At 40.5% G+C, this 24,752-nt stretch overlaps 3 protein-coding genes across 3 annotated transcripts in view; 2 read left to right on the top strand and 1 right to left on the bottom strand.

Moving 5' to 3' along the window:
* Window positions 1–550: 550 nt before the first annotated feature.
* Window positions 551–2,597, top strand: LOC124639465 (vacuolar protein sorting-associated protein 29). Its single transcript, XM_047176841.1, has 5 exons — window positions 551–733; window positions 1,135–1,326; window positions 1,708–1,943; window positions 2,305–2,466; window positions 2,521–2,597. The coding sequence occupies exons 1-4, from the start codon at window positions 731–733 to the stop codon at window positions 2,420–2,422; spliced, it is 549 nt and encodes a 182-aa protein (XP_047032797.1). The 5' UTR covers window positions 551–730; the 3' UTR covers window positions 2,423–2,466; window positions 2,521–2,597.
* Window positions 2,598–5,191: 2,594 nt separating this feature from the next.
* Window positions 5,192–15,716, top strand: LOC124639548 (sarcoplasmic calcium-binding protein). The gene is made up of 6 exons (XM_047176969.1): window positions 5,192–5,438; window positions 12,258–12,452; window positions 12,877–13,038; window positions 13,936–14,076; window positions 14,595–14,714; window positions 15,102–15,716. Exons 1-6 carry the CDS (start codon window positions 5,340–5,342, stop codon window positions 15,207–15,209), a joined length of 825 nt encoding a protein of 274 aa, XP_047032925.1. The 5' UTR covers window positions 5,192–5,339; the 3' UTR covers window positions 15,210–15,716.
* A 4,077-nt stretch (window positions 15,717–19,793) lies between these two features.
* Window positions 19,794–24,752, bottom strand: part of LOC124639814 (nucleoporin 88) — an 82,526-nt gene continuing 77,567 nt past the window's right edge. Inside the window, exons 9-15 of the mRNA XM_047177295.1 lie at window positions 24,077–24,176; window positions 23,687–23,800; window positions 23,081–23,218; window positions 22,598–22,686; window positions 21,995–22,151; window positions 21,112–21,200; window positions 19,794–20,529 (exon numbers count right to left, since the gene is read on the bottom strand). Of these exons, the coding sequence (XP_047033251.1) occupies window positions 20,463–20,529; window positions 21,112–21,200; window positions 21,995–22,151; window positions 22,598–22,686; window positions 23,081–23,218; window positions 23,687–23,800; window positions 24,077–24,176 (754 nt within the window). The 3' untranslated portion in view covers window positions 19,794–20,462. The remainder of the gene's footprint in view (window positions 20,530–21,111; window positions 21,201–21,994; window positions 22,152–22,597; window positions 22,687–23,080; window positions 23,219–23,686; window positions 23,801–24,076; window positions 24,177–24,752) is intronic.

The raw sequence follows: 24,752 nt of genomic DNA on the forward strand, positions 1-24,752 counted from the left end.
AAACTGCTGATGCTGATTGATACTGATAATACCAAAACAAACTACGAGAAAAAAATGACGTTGCAATTATATAACTGCTTTGCAAAATTATCTGATAACGATAAAATTATCTGATTTATACAACAATAACAGAAAATTGGTCAGAGGTAGTCGAAATTTACGTGGAAAATCCCTAAAAGTAAATAGTTTTAAAAATATTGTGAGTAAATACATTAATAAAAATGTATACTTATTTATTGGAGACATTTGATTACCACTGCATTTTTAAGAGAAAAATTATAAATTGTCTGAAGTAAATATAATTTTAGTAAATTATACAATAATTACACTAAATCACATCACTTATTCATAGACTATGAAACTTATTTTCTTAACGGTATAAATGCCTGGCTGCAGCTTTAGTAATACGTGGCAAAATTATTTTGTTCAATTAATTAAATAACAGAAGATAATTCACAAGTAGATAAAGATATGATGAATATATTAAAATTGATAATAATATTTTTAGAAAAATATTTTTCGCCTCGTGTCACACTATAGTATCAGTTAAGTCAATGTCAATGTCAATTTGTTTCACGGCGATTGTATTGGCGTCCCGATATTTAATTTTCAATTGCTGTAATCAATACAAATTGCTTGAATTTCTTCTCAATCGCCTTTCCAAGAACCGGAGTAATTGTAGTGCTACAGTTAACGGTTTTCTGTAACAATATCGTACTCAAACAACATCATGGTAAGCAGTTTTTGTGAACGTTATTACCAACACGGAACTTGTACACCCACTTTTTCAATAGTAATTGCTGTACAATATTTAACTGGCTTGTGCAGTCAAAGTTTAAAGTTGCCTGGTTTATAATATATCTTTTTGATACATTTACACTTGAGGAAAAAGATAGATCATAGCCTAACAAGTTAAGAAACAAATAAGTGAAATCGGGTCATGTATTGTTACAATTTAGACTTGATTAGTTTTCAGCACTCCATTATATATGGTTTATTGCAAATCCTGCAAAGTCTGCTACAAAACTTGAGTAACACTTGTCACAATTTAGCAGAGAAAATCAGAAAAACATGAGCATTTGCAATAATTTCAATAACAAACCTCGTTTACCAAATTATTATCAACATTTACAGCTAGTCCTAGTTCTCGGAGACCTGCACATCCCTCACCGCTGCAGTAGCCTGCCGCCCAAGTTTAAGAAGCTGCTGCTTCCAGGCCGGATACAGCATATTCTATGTACAGGAAACCTCTGTACGAAGGAGTCCTATGATTACTTGAAGACTTTAGCCAGCGATGTCCATGTTGTCAGGGGAGATTTTGATGAGGTTTGTACTCAAGTAAATAAAGATAATCTGGTTTAATCTTGCTAGATAGACATTTTTTCTGAATAAACTTGCTAGCTAAGCTAAAAATATTTACTTATCAAAATGTTCTTGTGTTCCTAAAGTTGTTGTCTTCTCTCAAATCTGGCTGATTTAGTTAGAACATGCAAAATTCATTTACAGTTTGCCAATTTTTTTTCTTAATAAATCAGGATTTAAGCCTGTTAGTCTTACAGCCTTTTTATCATCCCACTGCTGGGCACGGGCCTCCTCTCATACGGAGAAGGAGGATTTAAGCCAGGAATTATAAAATTGTGGTGCTCAATAACTTATCAATAAACACTTAGCTCAATACTACTTCAAAAGTTACTTTTCTATCTCCAGAATTCCACATACCCAGAACAGAAAGTGATAACCGTCGGTCAGTTCCGCATCGGTCTGATCCATGGCCACCAAGTAGTACCCTGGGGTGACGAGGAGACCCTCGCTCTTGTACAGAGGCAGCTGGACGTAGATATCCTGATATCGGGCCACACTCACCGCTTTGAAGCGTACGAGCATGAGAACAAGTTTTATATCAATCCGGGATCTGCTACTGGGGCATATAGTCCTCTTTTCAGGTAACTTTTTGTAGATTTCATAGATATATTTATATTAGAACTCAAATATAAGGTTGATGACTAATGTTCAGGTAGTATGATATATACTTGTTTACATAACTCACATGGCAGAGCTAATAGATTGAGAAATTGCAAAAATAAAATTAAAATTCAACTCTATTTTGATAGAGGTGAGGGTTTTTTACATGTAAATATATCTTCTAGTATATTTTTTTGTGAAAACTCGTAAATAACTCTGTACATATTTTTGATATAAATAAAATTCCATAGACAAGTTGACAATCTGAAAACTAAAAAATTATGTGTTATTTCAATTCAGCACTGAGAAAGTTCTATATGTCCAATATTTTATTGTTCACAGGAATGCCACTCCATCATTTGTTCTGATGGACATCCAAAGCTCAACGGTAGTCACTTATGTCTACAAACTGCTCGGAGACGAAGTCAAAGTGGAAAGAATTGAATACAAGAAAGCCTAACTATTAATGTAGTTGTAAAATAGTTTTAATTAATATATTGTTATGTATCATAATAATATTATATGTAATATTCATAATAATATCATAATAGTATTATAGTAATCATATTATGTGTATAAAGTTTATATGGATAAATATCTCTTTAATTGTAATAAATGCACCTGAGTACATTTTATGAAAGATTTTTTAATGATAATTGTATCCATAAAGTTAACTGCTTACCTCCATGTTTTCTCTATGTCTTAACTGGTCTTGTTGGTCCAAGCATTGCGGGTAGTCTTGGGTTCGAATCCCAGGTTAAAAGAAAGTTTTACAAAGCAGCATGGAGTCTGGAAGTTAGTTAAATGTATCACTCTGGTTGTGTCGGATTATCGTCCCACAGCTACAAGTACCTAATCATAAGTTTTGAACATCCCTTTCTTTCTTGGAGAGAAACCACGTGAAAGTCGCTAAATTGGGGTCTCTAGACTACCGAAGACAAAATGATAATCCTCCTACCCTTATCACAATGTTACCTATTGAGAGTAGTTGAAATATATTTTCTTATGGCATTCTTCCGTAACAATAAAAAAACAACTTATAATTAAATAATAGTGCCATTATGGCTCAATCAATACCTAAATACTTATATTAATATAGAGCAAGTCAAAATAGTTTTGACCTTCATACCTATTAGGTATGTGGTTCAAGAAGGATCATGCAAGGCTTAAAGTACGTTGACTTTAAGTTGATCAAGCAAGCATTATGCTGATAACTTTGTAAACACCATAAGCAATAACATTAACGGTACAAAGAGTGATTTTGAAATCTGTTGGATAATGTCTTCCTTCGTGTGGACCCAGTGCCAGGCCAGGATGTAATTCTTTGCTCGCTATGGGTACTATTGCCTATATAGGACCCAACGTCGATACGACCTACAAATGACGTATCTAGCTGGGCCCTGAGGTGGTCTTACGCTCCTGTTTCTTGTTTCTCGCTAATGTTACTAATTATCTTGTTGTTAAGACGACCCTGGTTGGACCTATTGGAATGGCTTTTTGGAATATAATGGTATGTATGTTATGCCGCATTTAAGCGTAAAACAGAGAGGCCTTCTGAAAAGCAGGTTTGCATAAAGGTTCATTTCAGATTCAGCTTTCAAAAACTAAACTAAGGATTAACTAGCTATGCCGGCCCTACTACCTAAGTATATAGCGGGATTGATTCCCGAAGAAAAATGTTAATGAATAAAGCACCTACGTGATGTGTAGAAAAAACATAAACACGGAATCATTTAGGTACCTAAACACAAGTAAACAATCAACAAAACACATACCTAATACGTGAGAAACGCCACGTGATAACTAATTACTTAACAATTAAATAAGGAAAAACTTAAATCCTGTCGTTATCGTTAACAGCAAGTATTTACTATTAGTTAAGTAGTTGTTATAATTAACCTAAATTGCAATAATATTGGGCCTACGTGGTGCACCCTGCGTACGGCCAGCAGTGTGTGATAACGTCGTGTCCACACGGAGGTAGTTAATGATGATTTTAATAAGTAGTTTGTTTTGCAATATATGTAAATTGGTAATTTGTAAAAAAAGCTTACAGTATATTTTTTAAGAACTTAAGTTTTGTATAAGTCTTCTGGTCTGATGCGTTCCAAACAACTTGCAAGAATGAGTATCTTGTGCTGATTCCTGAAGTCTGTTGCATTTTATGCATAAACGCACGTATGTCTTAAATAAATACCTAAATAAGAAGATGCTCGTAGACGAAAGTTGGAGAAAAAATGCGAGTGAAATGAGCAAATTAAAAGCATTGCAAAAAATGCTACGAAAACCGTAGCGCGTAGCTCGTAGCAAGCCTACGTGCCAAAAATCACTCTCCTTAAAACTAATACCGTGTGAATGTGAACTCGGGCTTATAATCTCCTAATATTGTCTCAAATGTCTGCTTCCTATCTATTAGATTACAGATTCACGTGCAGCTACAAGTATTGTATAAATGACTCTTAATACAAGGTAATAAAGTTCAAAATCATGTGTTTATGTTTGTTACTATGAGAGTTTGGTTCGGTTGTGCACTTAAAGCCGCTGGATTGAAGTTATTTTAGTTTTTTACTTTTTATGTTGATCTTTGACATCACAACATGATTGGTGGAGTTTAGAGGCTTCATCATCATCATCATCATCATCAGCCTATCGCAGTCCACTGCTGGACATAGGCCTCTCCAAGTGCACGCCACTGAGATCGTTTAGAGGCTTATAGGCCGCCGATTTCAAGATTTTTAGGTAGACGTAGTTTTCATAATGTAGGTATTTCCATTACCTAAAACTTTTCTGGAAACACAAAGCACACTTATTACTGCTGACTTATTTAAAAAAAAAAGGTTAGGTAGGTACCTACAGGAGTATGTGGTCAGCAAAGAATATCTTCACCATCTGAAAAACTGTTTAAGTAAAGTTTTAATTCTTTGAATACTTCTTATAAATAGGTAATACTGGTGGAAAAATAAAGGAAGACTGAGATTTTCCTTCAAATCATTGCTTTGTTTCTATGCTTTATCTTTATGATGCTTCAAGCAAGCTCGTCTCAAACTCAGGGTTAGTCTGCCTTGTATGTTGCCTACGCGAAGTCAAATGATAGAGCTTGAGGTAAAAGCCCCTTTGGCCCTTCATAAAGCGCTGTCCCGCTTAATGGTCATAGACCACAAACAAGCACATGTAACCGGCATAAACACTCCGCCCTTTCTCCTCTAAGGGCCACCGACCACAAATAAAAACGCGCGCGCGTTCCAAATTCAATTCAGTCGAACAGCCATCGAGAACTGCATCGCATGCGTTCGAATATTTCAAATTAATCGTTCGAAAAAAAAGAAAGTTTATGTGTCAACATTTGAATTTGGAACTGTAATTATTTTTTAAACAAAATGGCGTTTACAATTGTGCGCCTAGGAGTGAGATCTGTAATAAACTTTGAAAGAAATGCAGCAGTTTTGAGTGTGACTTGTGTACCAAGACAGTTAAATGTAAGTATTAAATGATAAATGATGTTTATTAATTAAATAGGTAGGTTGTCTGATTATGTGAAATGTCATTGACTTCTCGTGGCCGGTCGATGCATTCTTGTTGCGTCGAGCGTAACTGCGTTGGCGCTTCTAGGATTAAAAAATATTGACGTATATAGAAAAAGGTGGATATGGCTTTTTGGAAAATGGATATATTGGAAAACGTTGTACCTTCATGGTTATTATTATTTTGAATATGAGAAGTTCTTGCAAAGTAGGATAACATCTTTACTTATTAAGATTTGTTGAATAAGTAAGTAGGTTTTATTAAGTGCGGAAACTGTTTTGAATTAAGAGTTATCTATTTGATTGTAATTATTTTTGTATAATATCTGTTTGTTTCCCAAGTAAAAATAAAGTAAAAGATTGATTTAGGTAAGTTAAAGTAAAATCAATAGAAAATGATCGAAAGTTTATGGTGCTATCATCACAATCATAATTTAAAGTGTTCAAAGGTTAAATCCCCATACCCTACAGTTTTATCACAAAACAATGCAAGCATGCTGATTGTAGAATGATGTTAAATTATATATCGTCATGCTATTAACTTCAAATGGGTAGTAATGGTATTTTTTCTATTATATCAAACTGCGTATATTTTTCAAGACAACATCATAAGAATCACTTTCATAATTTTGTAAGTGTAAACTCAACTCTTATGGTCTCTCTGTTACGATACACGCCTCATACTTTAGGTAATGTAGGTATAAAATACTTATAAAAAACATTTATTTTTGAAGTTTCCGCACCTCATGATACACCGCGATTTCAAAAAACTGGAAATCGAACCTGGAACTTTACCACCTAACAAATGCATCGTCTACCAGACAGACTATGGACTAGACAGACAGTTTTTTACCCTAATTAAAGATAACTTAAACATAACAATTAACTAACAAAGCGGTTTGTTTACTGATAACGGATAACCTATTATCTCAGTGGCCCTTATTGTGTTCTGTTTTACAAATATAGTTCTTATCACATAGGTGGTAAGGTCGCATATTACCTACTTAAACTAGAACCGATATTGGGTCAATTATCAACAACAATTTGTTGTATTTTTAGGGGTTAAACAGTAGCTGTTTCCTGCAGTTTCACTCGTAACAGAGATAACTATTTCGCGCTCCCTTACTAACAAATACTTAGGTAATCGTTTCCTGGGTCCTACGTTAATATCTACACATTTGTTGAGATTTCTATGGTCCTACCTTTCCCCATAAAAGAATAGAGATTGCACCTGATTTCTCAAAAGCTTGTGGACCATCCTACGCAACTATTTCCAAGAAGACCATTCGCTAGTCCCCGTCGAGAACAGCCTAACAGCCACCATCGTTGTCGAACGGCCTGGATGTCGTATTTTTCCCAGAAGCTCCACTAAATCACAGATAAAAATCTACTTTTACCTAGGTACTTGGAAAGTGTGCCTTTGCATGCATTAGCCATTTACGTGTAGGTGCCTACCTAATCATAATTCGATTCTCCAAGGGTTTAATAAACACTTTTGTTTTCAAAACAAACCATGGCCTTGAAATAATTTGACTATTATGTATTTGTTATCTATCTTTGTTTATGTACTAGCGTGGCGTACGTGCGAGGTCGTCATATACAATCACTGTACATAATGTTATTATGTGCCTATGTACTTTTGTTTGTTGTGAACGGTTTATCGTTGGCCCTTTGCAAGGACGAAGCGTTAGAGACGAAGTATAGATATCTATGCTTAATAGATTTTTATTGTTTTTGTTCTTTTCATCGCCATATTGAGTAGGATGTCTTCAATCTAAAGACTGCTACAATCCATTTTTTTTAAACAAAATAAAAATAATCGCTCATCGTGAGATTTAAGGAGCGATTGTGACTTGAGGTTTTGCAACTTATTTTACGTAACAGTGAAACCATTGGGTTCTTTCAGGTTTCATCTTCAGAATCTAGATTTTCTTACAATTAAGGAACCCATGTTAGGAACTTATTACATATCTCCTTCATAGTACCTACACGGCTCCGTAGTGTCCAAAACCAAACAAACTATAGTTAGATAGGCACAGTTACTTCTGCTAACTTTACGCCACACATTTAAATGCTTGAATACTTCGGTGCCTTCCTATAAGTAGTAGGTAGGTAACATGTTGATCAATAATCACCAAAAAACGCTGCTTAAACACAATTACTCATTATGTTTGTAAACTATCACGTTACTGCCTACACTACACGTGAAACTTTACGTAATCAAGTGTAAATGTTGACAAATCAAACCAGCAATTAATTCTTTCGAACGTTTGAATAAAAGGATGTTAACTTTATCTGTAGTTTTCTTCAAATTTTCTCTCATTTGCAATAAATCTATCTTTAGTATTTATTACTTAGGTATTATTATACCTTAAGCTGAAGAGTTTGTTTATTTGCTTGGAGACACTAAGCTCTTTCATTGTTAGATATACTGCGCACTCTTGGCCACTTATCAAATAGATAGAATAAAACCTTTCCATATTTTTTTCTTGTTTACACTAGATTTTCAAAATGCCCATTTTAATATCTCAAATTCTCAATTGGTCGTCTATGAAAGTACTGCTATCTACATATTGCATAACTAGCTAAGCGTTACTTAACGCGCACCGCAGGTCACTGACCCCGGCACCAATCGTGCTGTCGTCCAGAATAGTCAAATGTGTAAATTGAGGCCCTTTATGTAGGTTGCTATACAATATACTTTATTGTAGACCAACGAAATTTACTTACATAAATCCATTATCACCCGTATCGTTGACTTGAAAATTGAACGTCGAATTCATTTGTTGTGAACACACGAACAGTTGTTTTGTGAAAACTGAGGTTTATGTTGCCGGTGAACTTGGGCCTTAGTTCTTATTCTTAGAATATCACTTTGGTATCATATCCGTAGATAGATATCAATGTTATAAAATTCCAATACTTACACTCTAATCACAAGGGATGGATTTTATCTCTAGATACCGGTCTAACCAGTTTCAAAGAGAGCGAGAGGTAACAGGTAGGGAATAGATAAAATAGTAACAAAAAACATACGGTAATGAAGTGCACCGTGCACGATTGTGTAGGTAGAGGCAGAAAACCCGTTCCAATCCAGTTGTCTGCTTTTATGATCGGATCTACATAATACATAAGTATTACCTACGTTTGTTTACTTTCGTTTTACACGATACACCTAGATTCTAGGTACTTTTCATATTCATATTTATTTGCATACCATAATGTGGAAATGATGTTACAAGGGGCTTAAAGCTAGGTACATATTATGGACCCTGTTAGGGCACAGCAAAAGAAGGTTAGGAAGTTTAATTACATACAATACGGGTAGATACAATAGTCGATAAATGTTTTTTTATCTTTGCTAGATATTTTGTGGAATCGGAACGAATTACTTAACCAAATTCTGTGTTTAGTTCATGATACCTATGCTTGCTATAAATTTGCCTCTTTTTCACAAAATACCACGGGCCACCTAAAGCCTGCACCGGTTTCAATTCATAAAATATATTATGTCTACTTTTCAAGATCTGTACAAACTATGTAAGTAAATGCTAATTTGTTAAAGCATCTGAGTAGGTATACAAACACTTCTATATGACTTAACTCCACTGATTAAATTGACCTCTTAAATCTCTTCAGACCTGCGACGGCTCACGTACTCCCGACCCCGGTGCAATCACAATATGGTTATTTAAAGCATCAATCAGTTATGAAGTCTGGTCGTGAACCAATTCGCAAATTGACGCTGGGGTCACCGGATGATATGTCAGGCTTTGATTTGTATGGTCACTGACCTAACTGACCTATATGGATGAATTGGTGATATTAAACCAATTGGTGATAGATATGGATGCGTTTAAATAGGTCCTTTAAAATTAGAGAGGGGTTTTGAAAGAGAAATACCCACATAAATACCAGGTAGCCTGAAAAATACGAGTTTCAACCACCATTCTCATTATTATGTTACCTATTCACTTGCCTGTTGTTACTGGATGCAGTTGCTTCAAGCAAAGCATTATATAGTAGGTACACAGGCCCGCCGTAAGCGGGCGTGCAGGGCGTGCACCGCACGCGGGCGGCACGTCCTAGGGGGCGGCAAATCGAGCGACTTATCACGTAATATTTAAAAAATACAATATCTTTTTACCAATGATTTGATTTCAATATTTCCGAACACAGCAATAGCGCTAAGAATATTACCTACTTACACTGCCCGTTTCAGTTGCATCTGTTGAAAGATCATTTTCAAAATAAAGGGCACGATTTAGGGGGCGGCAAAATTAAACCATACGGCAAAATTAAACTAAAATTACGTAATAAAAATATTTTAATAAAATTAAATGAGTAGATTAGCAATAAAATTTCAGAAAAAGCCGCCCTCGCTTTGGTCGTGTCTTGTCAATTTTGACGGGTTCACCCTTTGCATCCCCAAAAAAATTCGCGCTCGCTGCGCTCGCGGCTCCATGTCGGATATCACGATTTATCTTAGTTTAATTGTTGAGGCATTCAATTCCGAAAAAACATTTTTCGCGCACGTTCGTTATGGCTTTTTATGACATGTTTACTTCATGAAAACTCAAAGGAAAAAATCGCGCTCGCTTCGCTCGCGGCTTCGTATACATTTGCAGTTTGCACTTCATTTCTGTGCATAGCTTACTATTTGACTTTGCTTTGTTAATTTACAGTGGTTTTTATTTGTTTTGTGTCCTTAGACTGAAAAATTTTCGCGCTCGCTTCGCTCGCGCTTCCTTACATATGGAGTGAGTTTTTTGCATTGACTTTTTCAACGGGAAACCCACCAAAAACCATAAATAACATTTTTTACTAAATTTAAACATTATCAAAGATATTTATTTCGTTACTTTGAGTTACCCATAATCTGTTTTAAGCACTTTGATATGCATATGTTGGTAACTATTAATCATTTTTTTTTTAATAAATAGGGGCCACTTGCACAAGGGCGCTGCATAAGATCATTTAAGGACATTGCATTTGCAGACCATAAACTACAAAATTTGCGCGCTCGCTTCGCTCGCGCTTATTTACGATTGCTTCTCCCTTCTTACATCGCACCAGGCGCACTACACAGAAGAGTTAAGTTTTTGTAATGATTATGCTGCTTAGTTTTACACTTCAGTAAACGAATATAATTATTGTACCTAATTAAAATACGTATTTTATAATCTTAACGAAATTTTCTTTTTTTTTTTTTGACAAAACCCAGTATAATATGATATATATAATAGTCGTAGGGCGGCATAATCAGTTTTGCACGCGGGCGAACTAACAACTAGCGGCGGGCCTGTAGGTACACAGTTGCACCTGGTTAAATCGGAGGCTCATTTGAAGACCTTCTGGTCCTAGCCATTGTCCCTAGAAAACTCCCCCTCCCTAAAAAAATAATATATTAGTTGGTGCATTCAACAGAAATGAAAATCGCTACAATAACGATTTGTACCACAAAGATCGATACCAAAGTAGGTTGGTTAAGTTTTGACACATACGGGCCTACGTGTTCGATAACAACGAATATTTGTAATCAAACCAATATTAAACTAATTTATAAATATACAGTAAACAATATCGATCAACAGGAAAACGGGTTCGTCCCAGTTTCCTTACATGATAACAATATTTTGTAAATATTGTCCAACCTTATTGTTGTCTTGAAGATTTCGCGGGAATTAGATTAGGTAAACAGGAAAAGATCCAATTTTCCGAAGGCATAACTATATGATGCAGGATTATTGGAAAGAGTCTCCTTGGCTCTAGCACATAAAGGGCCCCAGATGATACATGAGAGGTACCTACTTATATAAACGGCTTACACCTAGGTATGGGTGTAACCTTCACATTTATAAGAACCCATGAATACTGTCTAGACAGAGACGCAGTTGGTGCATTATGTTTACAAATGTAAACAGCAAGTATACATGCCTTGCCTAGCCTGCATTTCTCATTCAACCGGTCTGCTACTTAAATTGAAATCATTGCAATGGCCTTGCAATGTTTGTTTCTGTGTAAAAGCTGCCTCGGTTGCCCGGGCTCATCCTTAAAGCTATTATGTATAATTACTCTTTGTTCTTCCTAATATCCCTCAATAAACAGATAGGTGTGACTATTGAACTTTCATATTAAAACGATTTCTTGGATGTAGCTTGAATTCTGCAGATTAAGTTATTCCAAATATTTATAGTCTCCACACCTAGTAGGTAATTACCTATTTACAAAATAAAGACTCGATAGTTATCGATCGTCATTGACATTTATCATTTACTGCTTATTGAGAATGTTCATAACTTGCGTTCGCGCACAGCGCCTTGTGCATAATGAGGTCAATGATCTCAATATCGATTGCATTTGTGCACTGTCCGAGTAACATAGGTTAGGTTTAGATAAGGATTATAGGTAATTCTTGTGTATTTCTGTATGTTTATTTTGTGGTAGTTACGCTAATGCGCAAGGTCTTGAGATTTATTTTGGGACAATAGGATATTTAACGAGCTTGAGATTAGATATGCTACCTATATCTATATCTGCATGCATCCTAATCCTGTGGGAACTACTCTGTGAGGCCGGATAAAAAGCAGCATTTTTCGATAATTGGGCTATCCAACACTGAAGATTTTTGAGATCTGAGAGCCACCAAACAAACTTAGCTTAATAGCTTCAAGCTAGGATACAAACATTTTGGCTTTAATTGAACTATATGTAGTACATATAGTAGTTATTTCAAAGAAAGCTATTCTAACATCAATTTTTCAATTTTCACAGCTCTTCCACACAAAACCAGCGTGCAACGGCAATATCTGCTACCTCAGCGAGTTCCCCCGCGAGAGGGACCTACACGAGAGGAACTCCGCCCTCCGGTGGTACAGCAAGCAACATGGCCGTCCGGAGGAGGACAGGAGGAAAGCTGACAGCGACTCTGACTCGGATTCCGATACGGAGTGTAAAGGATATGATAGAGTGAGTTTTGTGACGGAAAGTTAATGTTATCCTCCTTAATTAGTAGACCTCTATACCGTTACCGCAGCCCTGGTACATAAAGGGCTTAAGAAAGACCATGATGGGTTTTAGTCAGTAAGAGTGACACTCCCTTACGGTGCTAACAGCGGGAGGGGTCAAAAAAGGCCCAGACTTCACCAAAATGTAGCGCGCGTAATGTAAAAGACAAGCAAAGCAAATTATTGTCATCACCACTCCGAAGTTGATTTTATAAAAACTTGTTTAGAACCTTCATAAAATATAGTCTGCTATACTCCAATATACCATATTTTAGATTAGACAAAAACTATTTCTTAAATAAAAATAGAAGCCATTATCCTTCTCCAGCTTCACATATTCACGAATTCGTACCTCCCTAAAAAACTTATCTTTCTTTAACTTCCAGTCAGAGTTCTGGCGTCGGAAAATGCGCACGGTACACAACATCCTGGACGTGGACAAGGATGGTCTGATCTCGTTCAACGACTTCCTGCTGTTCGCGGAGAGGTTCAAGGCTTTGGGACATCTGTCTGATCAGCAGGCCGAGGAATTCACCAGTATTATTAAGGTCAGTTGCTTAGACACCAATGACTGTTTCGGATGGCACGTTAAACTGTAGGTCCCGGTTGTCATTGAATATCCTTGGCAGTAGTTACGGGTAGTCAGAAGCCAGTAAGTCTGACACCATTCTAACCATGGGGTATCGAGTAGCCCGGGTAGCTGGGTTGGGGAGGTCAGACAGGCAATCGCTCCTTGTAAAACACTGGTACTCAGCTGCATCCGGTTAGACTGGAAGCCGACCCCAACATAGTTGGGAAAAGGCTCGGGAGATGATGATTAAGGTCAGTTGCTTTAGTTATGTATCGCGAGTAACTTTAGTTAGGAGTAAAATGCGCACGGTACACAACATACTCGACGTGGACAAGGACGGTCTGATCTCGTTCAACGACTTCCTGCTGTTCGCGGAGAGGTTCAAGGCTTTGGGGCATCTGTCTGATCAGCAGGCCGAGGAGTTTACCAGTATTATTAAGGTCAGTTGCTTGGACACCAATGACTGTTTCGGATGGCACGTAAAATTGTAGGTCCCGGTTGTCATTGAACATCCTTGGCAGTCGTTACGTACGGGTAGTCAGAAGCGAGTAAGTCCGACGCCATTCTAATCATGGCGTATGGGGTCAGCGCTGAAAACCAGCGCTGTTGTCTCGTACCTGCGTGCGCGAGGCTTAGCATTTATGCTGGGCGCTGGCCCTTTCTCGCAAGGTGACGCATCTGCAGCGTTTTTCTGTGTATAGTGTATATGTTTCTTTTGTTTTTAGTTTTATTTGTTTTGTTGCTTTTGCGTCTTTTTGCGCAAATACATAGATTTTCTTTCTTTAGTTTTGCTTTGCTAAATGAGCATTCTCTAGTCAGTAACTCAAATAACACTAATGAAGCGTAATAATTCAAACTTTTTTCCCGCTTACAGTTGACATGGGAAGAGCAATGGGGCGCTATCGACCCGTACAACTTCGTCACGGTGGAGCAGTATCTAGAGGATATGCATCACGTGCTCAACGACAAGTCTTTGAAGAAGAAGGCTCATCGCTGGCTTCCTTACTTGTTCAAGGTAACTGTAGTTTATTATACCTAATGGTGTTGGTTTTGGGGTTTTAAATTGCAGTAATGATGTATGTATGTATAGGGATTTGTTGATCCAGGAAGGCAGATGCACAAAAGGCTGTTATTATTATTTGACAGCTCCCGACAACGGTCCACCCTCGTCCTGTGGGAACTACTTCCCGCACTCGGATAAAAAGTAGCCTATAACTTTCCTCTCATAAATGGGCCATTTAACACTGAGAAAAAAATTGTTCCCGAGATTAAAGAGTTCAAGTAAACAAGCAAACTTTTCAGTTTTATTGTATTTGATTTGATATTAGGTATGCTTATTTACTACTTTAACTTATATTGGGAGTGACCATTCCCAGTAATATTGGCAAAGATAATACCTATTTGTTCGGGAAATAGTGTCCTCGGGACTAGTTTTTAATTTTTATATGGATACGTCACTTATACATACCTACCTATACCTACCTATGGGTTCATATATTTTACAAAATATTTATGTTTGTATGTTGCTTTCAGGCGGTAGACAAAGACAAGTCCGGCTACATATCGGTGCACGAGTTCAAGTTGTTCTTCAAATGCTTAGGACTTGACAATGAGAAGGCGGCCGTCGCGTTTGCTGTCATTGACGTTAATGGGGTAAGCAAATAACACGTTTCACATAAACGTGTTATTTGTTGTTTTTTAGTATTAGTGCTGTGGAAATAATGAAAGAGTGTAATATCGTATGGTATTTAATGTTAAGTGACTAACCTCTTTAAAACCGACCAGATTTTAAATGGTCTTAATGCATAATGGTACCTAAATGGTTGACATTCAATAAACGAATAAGAGGTTCGGTAGATAAAAGTAATGACTTCACCCACGCCCTGAGTGAGCTACTTCCCGAATATGGACAAAAAGTAGCCTATGTGTTACTCTGACATACAAGCTATTTGCAAAGTTACACATCTACAAAGTTTCTGAAGAAATATTACAATAGATGTATCTACTTAAATAATCTAATGTGAAATTTTTGTTTCACAGGATGGCAAGTTATCTCTAAAAGAGTTCGTCAAGCTTGGCAAGGAATTTTTCTGCACTGAAGACGAGAAAAGGGTTTCAAAGATGTTCTGGGGACCTCTGATAAACTAAGTCATAGAAATATAAACTTTATTTGTAAGACTTAAGAGTCATCATTGACTGCAGTTTTTAATTTAGCATTTAGTATATGTGTAGGTAGGTATTTTTATACGAATTGGTAATTGTATGTGTTATGGAAAGACAGCTGTTTTTTTATGTAGGTAGTAAGTAAAAATCTTATGAAAAGACATAATTATGTAAACTAAGAAAATACAAAAAAAAAATATTGTGAGTACTTGAGGCTAAAAAAGAATGAAAAATGTAGCTAACTTCTATTTAATTTGTAGAATCCCAATTTTGAAAATGAAAACTAAGGTTAATACTTAACCTTCTCATCTTAAAACCACCTGTTTTTAACTGTTTTATACTATTATTAGCTAGTTAGATTTAACTACGGTCTTATGACGCTAAATAATAATTAATAGTAATGTATGTCATTCCTATATACGGACCAACATTCATGTTATGGATGTATAAAAATATTATTGAATAGAATCTCAATAAAGTTTTGAAATAAAATAGTTTTTGTTTTATTATAACAATACATATACAGAGTGTGTCCTACTTAATTACAATTATTATACTGGTTAATATATGTCGATTAGCCTAAAAAAATGAATTTAATTATGAGAAGGAAAAATGACTCCTGTGGCTAAACCACTGAATGGATTAGGCTTTTTTTACAATTTTTCACAGAGTATCATAAAGTACCTATATGTGATAGGATTTCATGTGATTAGGTACGACACACCCGATGTATGTTTTATTATAAACTGCAATGGGGCAAATGGTCCAGTGACCAATTGCCAATTTATCGAGTAAAAGTCTGTCTATAGCTGGGTACTCACTTAGCAGTGTAGCACGTAACTTATCATACGGTATCAAGTGAGTACGTAGGCACGAGCCCGCTGCGAGCCGCTCGCGCATGGAGCGCTGTAAGCTCGCAGTGACCCGCCGAGTGGCGGTTTCGCTGCGAACACAAAGGCGGCTCGCAGTGTGCTCGTGAGGACCGTGGACGAGCCGTACTCACTTGCAGGTTGATACCGTATCTGATACGTTACGTGCTACACTTCTAAGTGAGTACCCAGCTTATGAGTCTGTTCCGGCTTGGACGTGACAGCGGGCCCGGGGCGGCCAACATCACCACAGCACCGAGCGGGGCGGCGGAGAGGGGCGGCCAACATCACCACAGCACCGAGCGGGGCGGCGGAGAGGGGCGGCCAACATCACCACAGCACCGAGCGGGGCGGCGGAGAGGGGCGGCCAACATCACCACAGCACCGAGCGGGGCGGCGGAGAGGGGCGGCCAACATCACCACAGCACCGAGCGGGGCGGCGGAGAGGGGCGGCCAACATCACCACAGCACCGAGCGGGGCGGCGGAGAGGGGCGGCCAACATCACCACAGCACCGAGCGGGGCGGCGGAGAGGGGCGGCCAACATCACCACAGCACCGAGCGGGGCGGCGGAGAGGGGCGGCCAACATCACCACAGCACCGAGCGGGGCGGCGGAGAGGGGCGGCCAACATCACCACAGCACCGAGCGGGGCGGCGGAGAGGGGCGGCCAACATCACCACAGCACCGAGCGGGGCGGCGGAGAGGGGCGGCCAACATCACCACAGCACCGAGCGGGGCGGCGGAGAGGGGCGGCCAACATCACCACAGCACCGAGCGGGGCGGCGGAGAGGGGCGGCCCACATCACCACAGCACCGAGCGGGGCGGCGGAGAGGGGCGGCCAACATCACCACAGCCCCGAGCGGGGCGGCGGAGAGGGGCGGCCAACATCACCACAGCACCGAGCGGGGCGGCGGAGAGGGGCGGCCAACATCACCACAGCACCGAGCGGGGCGGCGGAGAGGGGCGGCCAACATCACCACAGCACCGAGCGGGGCGGCGGAGAGGGGCGGCCAACATCACCACAGCACCGAGCGGGGCGGCGGAGAGGGGCGGCCAACATCACCACAGCACCGAGCGGGGCGGCGGAGAGGGGCGGCCAACATCACCACAGCACCGAGCGGGGCGGCGGAGAGGGGCGGCCAACATCACCACAGCACCGAGCGGGGCGGCGGAGAGGGGCGGCCAACATCACCACAGCACCGAGCGGGGCGGCGGAGAGGGGCGGCCAACATCACCACAGCACCGAGCGGGGCGGCGGAGAGGGGCGGCCAACATCACCACAGCACCGAGCGGGGCGGCGGAGAGGGGCGGCCAACATCACCACAGCACCGAGCGGGGCGGCGGAGAGGGGCGGCCAACATCACCACAGCACCGAGCGGGGCGGCGGAGAGGGGCGGCCAACATCACCACAGCACCGAGCGGGGCGGCGGAGAGGGGCGGCCAACATCACCACAGCACCGAGCGGGGCGGCGGAGAGGGGCGGCCAACATCACCACAGCACCGAGCGGGGCGGCGGAGAGGGGCGGCCAACATCACCACAGCACCGAGCGGGGCGGCGGAGAGGGGCGGCCAACATCACCACAGCACCGAGCGGGGCGGCGGAGAGGGGCGGCCAACATCACCACAGCACCGAGCGGGGCGGCGGAGAGGGGCGGCCAACATCACCACAGCACCGAGCGGGGCGGCGGAGAGGGGCGGCCAACATCACCACAGCACCGAGCGGGGCGGCGGAGTGGGGCGGCCAACATCACCACAGCACCGAGCGGGGCGGCGGAGAGGGGCGGCCAACATCACCACAGCACCGAGCGGGGCGGCGGAGAGGGGCGGCCAACATCACCACAGTACCGAGCGGGGCGGCGGAGAGGGGCGGCCAACATCACCACCGCACCGAGCGGGGCGGCGGAGAGGGGCGGCCAACATCACCACAGCACCGAGCGGGGCGGCGGAGAGGGGCGGCCAACATCACCACAGCACCGAGCGGGGCGGCGGAGAGGGGCGGCCAACATCACCACAGCACCGAGCGGGGCGGCGGAGAGGGGCGGCCAACATCACCACAGCACCGAGCGGGGCGGCGGAGAGGGGCGGCCAACATCACCACAGCACCGAGCGGGGCGGCGGAGAGGGGCGGCCAACATCACCACAGAACCGAGCGGGGCGGCGGAGAGGGGCGGCCAACATCACCACAGCACCGAGCGGGGCGGCGGAGAGGGGCGGCCAACATCACCACAGCACCGAGCGGGGCGGCGGAGAGGGGCGGCCAACATCACCACAGCACCGAGCGGGGCGGCGGAGAGGGGCGGCCAACATCACCACAGCACCGAGCGGGGCGGCGGAGAGGGGCGGCCAACATCACCACAGCACCGAGCGGGGCGGCGGAGAGGGGCGGCCAACATCACCACAGCACCGAGCGGGGCGGCGGAGAGGGGCGGCCAACATCACCACAGCACCGAGCGGGGCGGCGGAGAGGGGCGGCCAACATCACCACAGCACCGAGCGGGGCGGCGGAGAGGGGCGGCCAACATCACCACAGCACCGAGCGGGGCGGCGGAGAGGGGCGGCCAACATCACCCCAGCACCGAGCGGGGCGGCGGAGAGGCGCGGCCAACATCACCACAGCACCGAGCGGGGCGGCGGAGAGGGGCGGCCAACATCACCACAGCACCGAGCGGGGCGGCGGAGAGGGGCGGCCAACATCACCACAGCACCGAGCGGGGCGGCGGAGAGGGGCGGCCAACATCACCACAGCACCGAGCGGGGCGGCGGAGAGGGGCGGCCAACATCACCACAGCACCGAGCGGGGCGGCGGAGAGGGGCCCGGGCTGTGGAGCGCACAGCGAGCCGAGTGCTTTTCGCCGTGCGCTCGACGGGAACACACACTACAGACCACCAACGTCAGAAAAACATTCCACATTTTTCCACATTCACAAACAAAGGAATTTAAATTTCTTGGGCATTGCAAGGCCTAAAATCGGCATTCCCCTTTTGTTTCATTAACTTTGTAAATAAGTATACTACGATTAAACTATTAAGTTACACTACAGTCGTCGTGCATCATTTCTCCACTCCAACTCCAGAGCATATCGAAGCAGAAACAAATATTTAAGCTACTTTTTATCTGGATGTACGAAGCAGTTACTTTTCGTCAAAATCATTTATTTGTCAAAATAATTTACGGTAAATTTTGTTAGTGGCCCTCAAACTAGCTACCACGATAGTTTAAATATAACTAAACGATTTGTGGCGTGCACTTGGAGAGGCCTATGTCCAGCAGTGGACTGCGATAGGCTGATGATGATGATTTATGAATAGGCGAAAGCGAATTCCTCACACTATAATGATAAATATTTAATTTACAGTATGCGTCAAATTACCTCATTAACAATAATTATTAATTATTATTGATCTATACTAATATTATAAAACTGAAGAGTTTGTTTGAACGCGCTAATCTCAGGAACTACTGGTCCGATTTGAAAAATTATTTCAGATTTAGGCAGCCAACATTTATCGAGGAAGGCTATAGGCTTTTTATCCGAGTTCGTGCAGAGGTTCGCCCATAAAAACAAATAAAAACCACCACCATTTGCCTAGCCCTTTCCTTGTATTGGGGTAGGCTTCCAGTCTAACCGGATGCAGCTAAATACCACAAACATGGACTACCACTCCTCAACCCAGTTACATGAACCAAAAACGTTTTCTTATTTGAATAATAATCTTTAATTTAATGAAAAACAATACAAAACTAAATCAAAGTCAGTTCTAACAATCACATAGAAGTTTATATAAAAATACCAATTACTATTTAGAAACCAAATAATTTCAATTGTCACCAGAAACATTAAGTTCATTTTAACTCTTGTAGGTACAAACCATGGAGAAGAAAATGTCCAGCAGAGATGTCATAACGCAATATCTCCTAAGAAACTAGCGCAACACAATACAGGCGTTCGGGGAAGAGGAACGTTACTAGCTTCAATCCCTTTTATCAAATTCAAATCACCAATCAATCAAGACCAATCTTTGGCAAATTGGTCGTGATTTGACCAGAAACCCGAACGCCTCGTTAGTGTTAGTAAACGATCGTTTCGATCACGCCTACTGTACGTCATATTGACTTACAAGAGGGGATCTGACCTACGTTCCTTATGGCATCTCCACTATATTTACTTCCTCCGTGGTACAAACAAAGTTAACTGAAGCGATTAACAAAAATGAATTTAATCAAAATATGCAATTTTGCTATTCTAATAATCAAATTTAACATTGAAATATGACAACAAAACTGGAAATTAAACAGAAAAACTAAAGAAATACAGAAATATTACAAAACAAACTTACGTACTAATCTATTAATACTAGTTTAAAGTCTAAACAATGCTGAGTTGGTCTTTGAGTAGCTTCGTCTCTTCAATCAGTGTAGATATTTGGCTTGTCCTGAAAAATATAAGACAAAGTTTTTTATTTAAATCTCAAATAGGTAAATATATATATATATATAATAGTGTACTACTTAGTAAGTATATAACTGTAAGAAATCTTACTAATATTTTAAATTCGAAAGTTTGTAAGGTTATATGCAGGCATATTTGTTACTCTTTCACGGTGTGATGTTGGGCTTGCCAACCTTCCGACAGGCAGGGTCCTTAGGTGTTGATGAGGGTAGACGTGTTAATAAAACAACAGAACTACATATTTAGGTATAGTCAAGGCAACCAATACCTACTAAGACTACTACGTGATCATAGACCACACCACAACGGTATGAATACTGCAGTAGATGAAACTTAATATAGCTTAAATACATCAGAATAACACATAGTCTAGTTTTTAACCATGTGCGGGAAGTATTTTCCATGGGACTTTTTAAGAAGCCAGTGGCTTATATGTATATAAGAAAAACATATCTAATAGACAATTTTTCATCCATGTGAAGAAAGGAGGACCTTCGGGACGCGGGTTAAACCGCTGGCAAAAGCTATTGTTTCATAATAATAAATAAAACATAAAGTAACTTACTGTTGTTGTAAAATGGAAGAGATGGTATCACTGTGAGACTTGCCCAACGCGATGTCTTTCTTCTTGTAGTCCAAGTGAAATTTCTCCAACTGGAACATTACAAAGATAACATGTCAATAGTTTGTATATGGTAAATATAAATATACCATCAGTTAGTGTTTAAAATACTACGTTACGGAAAAACAAATAATATTTGGACCTGTATTTAACTTCTGTGAAAATTTTGATTACATCCAGTAGACTTCTGGGCATCACAATTCAATCATAAGGTTGGTTAAGCAATGCTTAGCGTGGTCAGACCTTCGAAAAGTAACCATCTATGGCAAAAGGTGTTCCTCCATGTTTCGGTAAAGGCACGTGAAATCTTTACAAATATAATTAGGATTTTTTTGTTTGAAATCTAATGGGTCCAAATGTAATGAACCGATTTGAAAATTTATTTCACTGCATCCTTCCTGAGAAACTTAAGCTTATTTTATAACGGTTCGGGTGGTAGTTCCCAAGGGGTGTGGTTAAACTCCAGAAAAATGGCCTGTTACATTATAAAACATGCTTGGCAGTCGTTAGGAGCCAGAAAGTCTGACAGTCTTCGAGGTCTTCAAAGGGTATTGGGTTGCCCGAGTAACTGGGTTGAGGAGGTCAGATAGACAGTCGCCTCATATTATAAACACTGATTAAAGCCATATCTTGGCCAAAACTCGAGCAAAGAACGCCGAACAATCCTTTTTTTCAAATCCGGTTCAATTGAAAGCCTACTCCAATCATCATCCTCCGAGCCTTTTCCCAACTATGTTGGGGTCGGCTTCCAGTCCAACCGGATTCAGCCTACTGCAATATGGGTTTAGGAAAAGGCTGATAAGTAATTCTCTGTTTATGTACATACCTCATTAGACTTATGCTGCGCATGCTGTTTGAGCAGCTGTATCTGCTCGCCGAGCCTCTCCCCGCAGCGTCGGTATCGCTCTAGTTCCGAGAGCAATTCGCGTTCGGCCGGGGTAGCTGGCGCTGAACATCTGATCTTGCGGATTACTGCTGAACATCTAAGGAAAGTGAATGGTTGGTTGGTTGTTATTTATTTATTTAAAACAGTATGGAAGATTTACAGCTATAAAATCTTAACAAGGAGCTAAAAATAAACGAATGATCGATACTAATATCTAATATTATAAAGCTTAAAAATTTGTTTATATGCTCAATTTGAACAAATCTTAGTGAAAAGTAGCCCGTCTATATAGCCCTACTATCTGAAAATGTTGAGTAGTTGAGTTCCCACAAAACGCAGGTGAAACTGCAGGTGGAAGCTAGTTCACTAAAATCATATTGATGTATAATGTGTAAAAATGCAGTGACCAGTTTGAGCCAAAGCTTGAGATTATTATGTTAATTTTCTGTTGCTAAACAAAACAGGTAAAACGATTGTTCAAGGATAAACCATTTCTTTTACCGACATAGTAGTGCTGTGTAATTTGACTAAACTTGTATGTACCTATATTTGAGATCATCTTGATGTTTCTCAGCCAACATACACTTCTCTTTGAGAACCGTTGACTGCAGTTGTACATCATCTATCTCTTTCTGCAATGAGTTAATTAAAAATCATTATTATAAATACAGTAAAATAGAAATACATAGTTTGTGATTAAATTAAAAAACTTATGAATTATGGGCCAAATATAAGAAGGACATAAAAAATGTAACAATAGCGAATTACAGGCTCCAATATTAAAAAAAAATCAGTATCTGTTTGCAATACCTCGTATTATATTTGAAACAGTGGTTATATAGTATTTAAAACCCTTGAAATATCCTTGAAAAAGAGATTGTGTACTCTTAGCGCGGTCGGTCCGTAGATGGGTGACCGACTAGTCATGCCGTGGCAAGTTCCCCACTTTTGTCGTGGCGTTTCGATCCTTAGGACAACTTTTAATGACATGTTCCTCCGTATTTGCGAAGGTCGGTGATGTGTTACCTGCAGGTCTTGCAGCCAGTCTTGGTGACTGTTGCTGAGGTTCCTCAAAGCTTGTAGTTTGCGGGCGATGGCATCGCATACACGCTGCTGGCGCGAGATATACTCGCCACGGAGCTTCAGAGTTGCTTGTGTTAGGAACTGGAATATATTAAGGAAATATAAGCTTAGGCAGCAATAATACAAAAGTATAACACGGTAAATATTGTTTTAGAGTAGCTCTCGCAAGAAGTATTCTATTCGTTACCATTTTATACCAAGGAATATTTTAATGCTTGATTGAATTTGTCCTAAAGTAAATTGTATGACTAAAGAAAATTCAGCACATCACACACATGAAAAAAATATCTCTCTTTCTTTTCTGGTTAAATGTTGATACCATCAAATCGTATCATCGCACAAAACACAATAATTCAAACGCTAAAGTAAAACTGTGTTCAAAATCAAACTTCTAAAAATCTTGATACTTTACAAAATTTTACATATATTTTAATAGATACATTATGAAATTAGGCGTTACTTTGCAGAAATCCATTACATAAAACGTTAGTTACTTTCCTTACATTTTTATTTTAATACTTTTTGTATATGAATAGATTTTATAATTACCTCTAAGCACTCCTTGGGTGAGGGTTCATGCTTGGTGCTGAGCGTGAGCAGCGGCTGCGACACGTCGCGGGTCAAGATCTCCTGCACTATCGACGTGAACGATAGCTTCTGGCGCTGGAAGTATACACGAAAATTATACCAAACATGTTCTGACGCTGAAAATGTAAAGCTCAAATTACATTAAAAGTGTGGAAAAATATTGAATTTTATGTACATACGACAACACATCAACCTTCATCAATCTGACAAATATCTTCAATAGATTTTGAACCTTATCAAAATAGTGGAAGGTTGATGTTCGGTAAATGAAATGAGCTGAACTTTGGCACACTTACGGGTTGGGGTTCAACTTAAATCACAGAACATTTTTATTAAATTAGTTGTAATTACCTCTTTGAGAATATTGTTGATATCCTCTTGTTCAAGCGATGGGTTCTTGAGTTGAAGTTCCTTATATAGTTGTTCTTCCAAATCAAACGGTTCCAATGTTCTGAGGAAAATAGATAATTTAACCTTAATTTATATACGAGAAAAAAAACCGAGTATTCTCAGGTCAAAAAGTTTGCAAATTACCCCATCCATACATTTGGATATGGACTTAATTGGATATATAATCGCGCTTTGCGGGACATATGTATAAGAATAAATCGATCGAAGATAAGAATTATCATAAAAAGGAGAAAAAATATGTTTTATATTCAGGGTGCTTTTTATCGTTAGTGATAAAGATTACGAAATAAATTTTTATGATATCACATCGGCTCACAGCAGCGAATACCAGTTCAAACTAGTTTATCTACAGTACTTGGGCTGTAATGTGGCAGTGTTGGGCAGTATGAGCAGGCGACGCAGTGGCGGCGCCGTGAGCGCCAGCCCGAGCGGGAGAACATACCTGATAATACTGCTTCCATTCCAGAAGATGATTAATACTAAGTTGGTTTACAGTACCTGGGCTGCAAGATTGTTCGCACGACTTACCGCTGCTTTAAAGCACAAAGGACTTAAGAAGGAACACGATTGGTTTCAATTAGCAAGAGTCTGCCACTCCCTCACCGCTGCAACCACA

Source organism: Helicoverpa zea, chromosome 19 (assembly GCF_022581195.2).
Source record: "Helicoverpa zea isolate HzStark_Cry1AcR chromosome 19, ilHelZeax1.1, whole genome shotgun sequence".
Lineage (NCBI taxonomy): Eukaryota > Metazoa > Arthropoda > Insecta > Lepidoptera > Noctuidae > Helicoverpa > Helicoverpa zea.

Bases quoted from the DNA above. Each gene is read 5' to 3' on its own strand.
- LOC124639465 (XM_047176841.1), top strand. The intron at 1,327-1,707 runs GTTTGTACTCAA...TTCTATCTCCAG, and splicing joins TCAGGGGAGATTTTGATGAG to AATTCCACATACCCAGAACA. The intron at 1,944-2,304 runs GTAACTTTTTGT...TATTGTTCACAG, and splicing joins GCATATAGTCCTCTTTTCAG to GAATGCCACTCCATCATTTG.
- LOC124639548 (XM_047176969.1), top strand. From the start codon at position 5,340: ATGGCGTTTACAATTGTGCGCCTAGGAGTGAGATCTGTAATAAACTTT. The intron at 12,453-12,876 runs GTGAGTTTTGTG...TTTAACTTCCAG, and splicing joins AGTGTAAAGGATATGATAGA to TCAGAGTTCTGGCGTCGGAA. The intron at 13,039-13,935 runs GTCAGTTGCTTA...TCCCGCTTACAG, and splicing joins AATTCACCAGTATTATTAAG to TTGACATGGGAAGAGCAATG.